This window comes from Rhagoletis zephyria, unplaced genomic scaffold, assembly GCF_001687245.7.
Source record: "Rhagoletis zephyria isolate East Lansing unplaced genomic scaffold, Rhagoletis_zephyria_1.1 Rzeph_scaffold_11378, whole genome shotgun sequence".
Classification (NCBI taxonomy): Eukaryota; Metazoa; Arthropoda; class Insecta; order Diptera; family Tephritidae; genus Rhagoletis; species Rhagoletis zephyria.
In genome coordinates, this window is record NW_016168455.1 from 6,782 (window position 1) to 9,361 (window position 2,580).

At 34.5% G+C, this 2,580-nt stretch overlaps 1 protein-coding gene across 1 annotated transcript in view; it reads right to left on the minus strand.

Annotated features, from left to right (window-relative positions):
* LOC108377043 (uncharacterized) overlaps nt 1-2,247 on the minus strand; it is a gene marked incomplete at its 5' end in the record, with an annotated part of 4,067 nt that extends 1,820 nt beyond the window's left edge. The window contains one exon of the mRNA XM_017633307.1: nt 1,638-2,247. Coding sequence (XP_017488796.1) covers nt 1,638-2,247 — 610 coding nt within the window. The remainder of the gene's footprint in view (nt 1-1,637) is intronic.
* Nucleotides 2,248-2,580: the final 333 nt, after the last annotated feature.

The following is a 2,580-nucleotide window of genomic DNA, read 5'->3' on the forward strand; positions in this document are numbered from 1 at the left end:
TTTTTTTTTTTGAAGGTTGCCACCTGTTTACAAATTTTAAATTAATTTAAATTGTAAGAGAAATTAAATATTGCAATATGGGTATCACACTAAAGAGTGTTTAAAAATGCTTACAGCGGAAAATTTTTTGTGGAAGGTTGCCACCTGTTTGAAAATTTTAAATTAATTTAGTTTGTATTAGAAATTAAATATTGCAAAACGGGTATCAAACTAAAGAGTGTTTAAGAAGGCTTACATCCGAAAATATTTTTGCGGAATGTTGCCACCTGTTTGATAATTTCAATTTAATTTCATTGATGGTAAAAATTAAATACTACAATATAGGTATCAAACTAAAGGGATTTGGGAAAGTTTACTGTCAGAAATATATTTGAGGAGAGTTGCCACTTGTTTGAAAAATTTTATTCAATTGATAAAATAAAATAAATATGTTTTGTAATATTTCAATGTAATAGTTGAAGAAAGTTAACAGTCGAGAATATTTTTTCAGCGGGTTGCCACCTATCTGAGCAATGTAATTCAGTTATATTGATAAGAATTAATATATATTGAATTGATACACCTAACTAGAAGGCGCAGACTCGAGTTATAAGATTATAAATTAATTTTTCAGGAAAAACTCGACAATTTACCGACTTTTTAAATACCTTCGAAAATATATTAACTGACACCCACATTCATAAAAAATAAAGAATGCTTCAGAAATCGATAATTTTTTAAATCTCACTTCAAAAAGCTCATTAAATCTACTTTTTTTATCGATTAGGCCATAAGAGTCTGTCTAGGCAATAAAATTTTACGTTATGATTGCAATATAAGAAGCTTACTCTAAATTATAAGTGTTGTATAACAATTTAATGCTTCAAAGGAGACTTTAAAAATAACAAATCACATAAGTTAACTGTATTAAGATTTTTATACCGATAAGCGTGAAAATGCATTAGTTAGGTAATTAACACTTACGCCCCGACAAAAAAAAAGAAATTAATCAATCATCATGCTGATGAGTTGAATAAAAGATTGCAGCAAGCAACTTCCAATGCATTTATAATAGCAGTTGATAGTACCAAGAAGATGCACAGAAGCTAAAAGCAAACGTGTGACCAAAATGTTGTAACAAATAAAAGTAAAAAAGGGAATAGACATGTTGCTACTTTTTGTTGTTACGCTAGCCGCTGACGTGCGCTTTTATGTAATTGTTCATGTCGAACGATGGCTTTTACTATTTCACACACTCCATTTGTTTACTTAAGACATCTTACTTGTTACTGGCCCTCGTCGAGGCGGCAAATGAAAGGGAAAAATGGAAAAATAAAAATGTTTCTTTGAATACTTGACAGAGGTGCTAACGGAAATACAAATTTAACTTCAAAGCATTTTAATGACAGCCAACTACACAATAAAGCAAACGGCGAAATCCACAGTGACACACACGTTGCAATTGAAATTTGCTAATCCAACAGCAGCACTTAACTGCTTAAACGAATATCAACTCTTCAAATTGAAGCAAAGTGCACATGAAATCTGTTAATAAATACCGCTTTAGGAGTGGGAACTCGAATCTAATCTCCCATCGAGTGATATACTGCTTTGCCTACCCCTTCTGAAATTATTCAGTCATATATCTGCGTACTCACCTACTGCCGTCTTTCCCGCTTCGGGTACGTCACGTATCTGCCGCACCAGCGCCTTCGTTGCACCAGTTGTATCAGCGTCATCATCGCCAAATAAGCTTTCACTTATATCGTCTTTTATCCAACTCCATACTGTTCGTACTATACCCCAAACGCTAAACGTTGAAGCTGTGTCATCATCTTTTTCGGCTGCCTCCAAAGCTGTTTCACTTTTTGATGGCTTTCCAGCCTGCTTATCTGCCTCATCATTCTCATCAGCGTCATCGTCATCTTCGTCATCGTCGGCATCCTCCACATCTTCTGGATCGGTTGTATTTTCATCTTTGCTAGCATTGGAATCGATATCTAGTTCTGTGTCATCTTCTTTTGCCGCCTTTACCTCAGCAGTTGCATCAGCTGTTAGCGCTGGTGGCATTACAGCCACTTTTGCTGCCACCACTTTACTCTCTTCAGTTGCACTGTTCAGCTCCACATTACTCGAATTTGTTATGCTTGTAGTTGTGTTTGTTGTTTTTGTTGTTATTTTTGCAGCGTACGCTTGACTGTGCAAGCAGAACGCAAATGTAATTACAAGCAGCACGAATGGCACACACTTCGGAAGATTTAAGCGAAACTGAAAAAGACAAGCAAAAAAAACACAGATATGATTTACTTAAAAAGTTAAGTGAAAAACTGCGAAGCAATGTGTAGAAAAAGCTAGTACTGTTATATTAACCCATATCTTGTCAACTAAAAAAAATTAGCTACCTCAAACAATGCACAGCAAACAAAAGACTTAAGCAGCGAACTTGCGTTTGCTTTTGCTGCTTTTAACGTTAAAATAAATTAAGTTTTGTGAGTTCTGTGAAAAATTAAAAGAAAAATGCTCTTTTAAACTTTGTTTCTATACCTATTGTCCCTTATAGGGCTTCTCTCTTCCGTATGGCTTAAAGCTTTATAAAGTGAG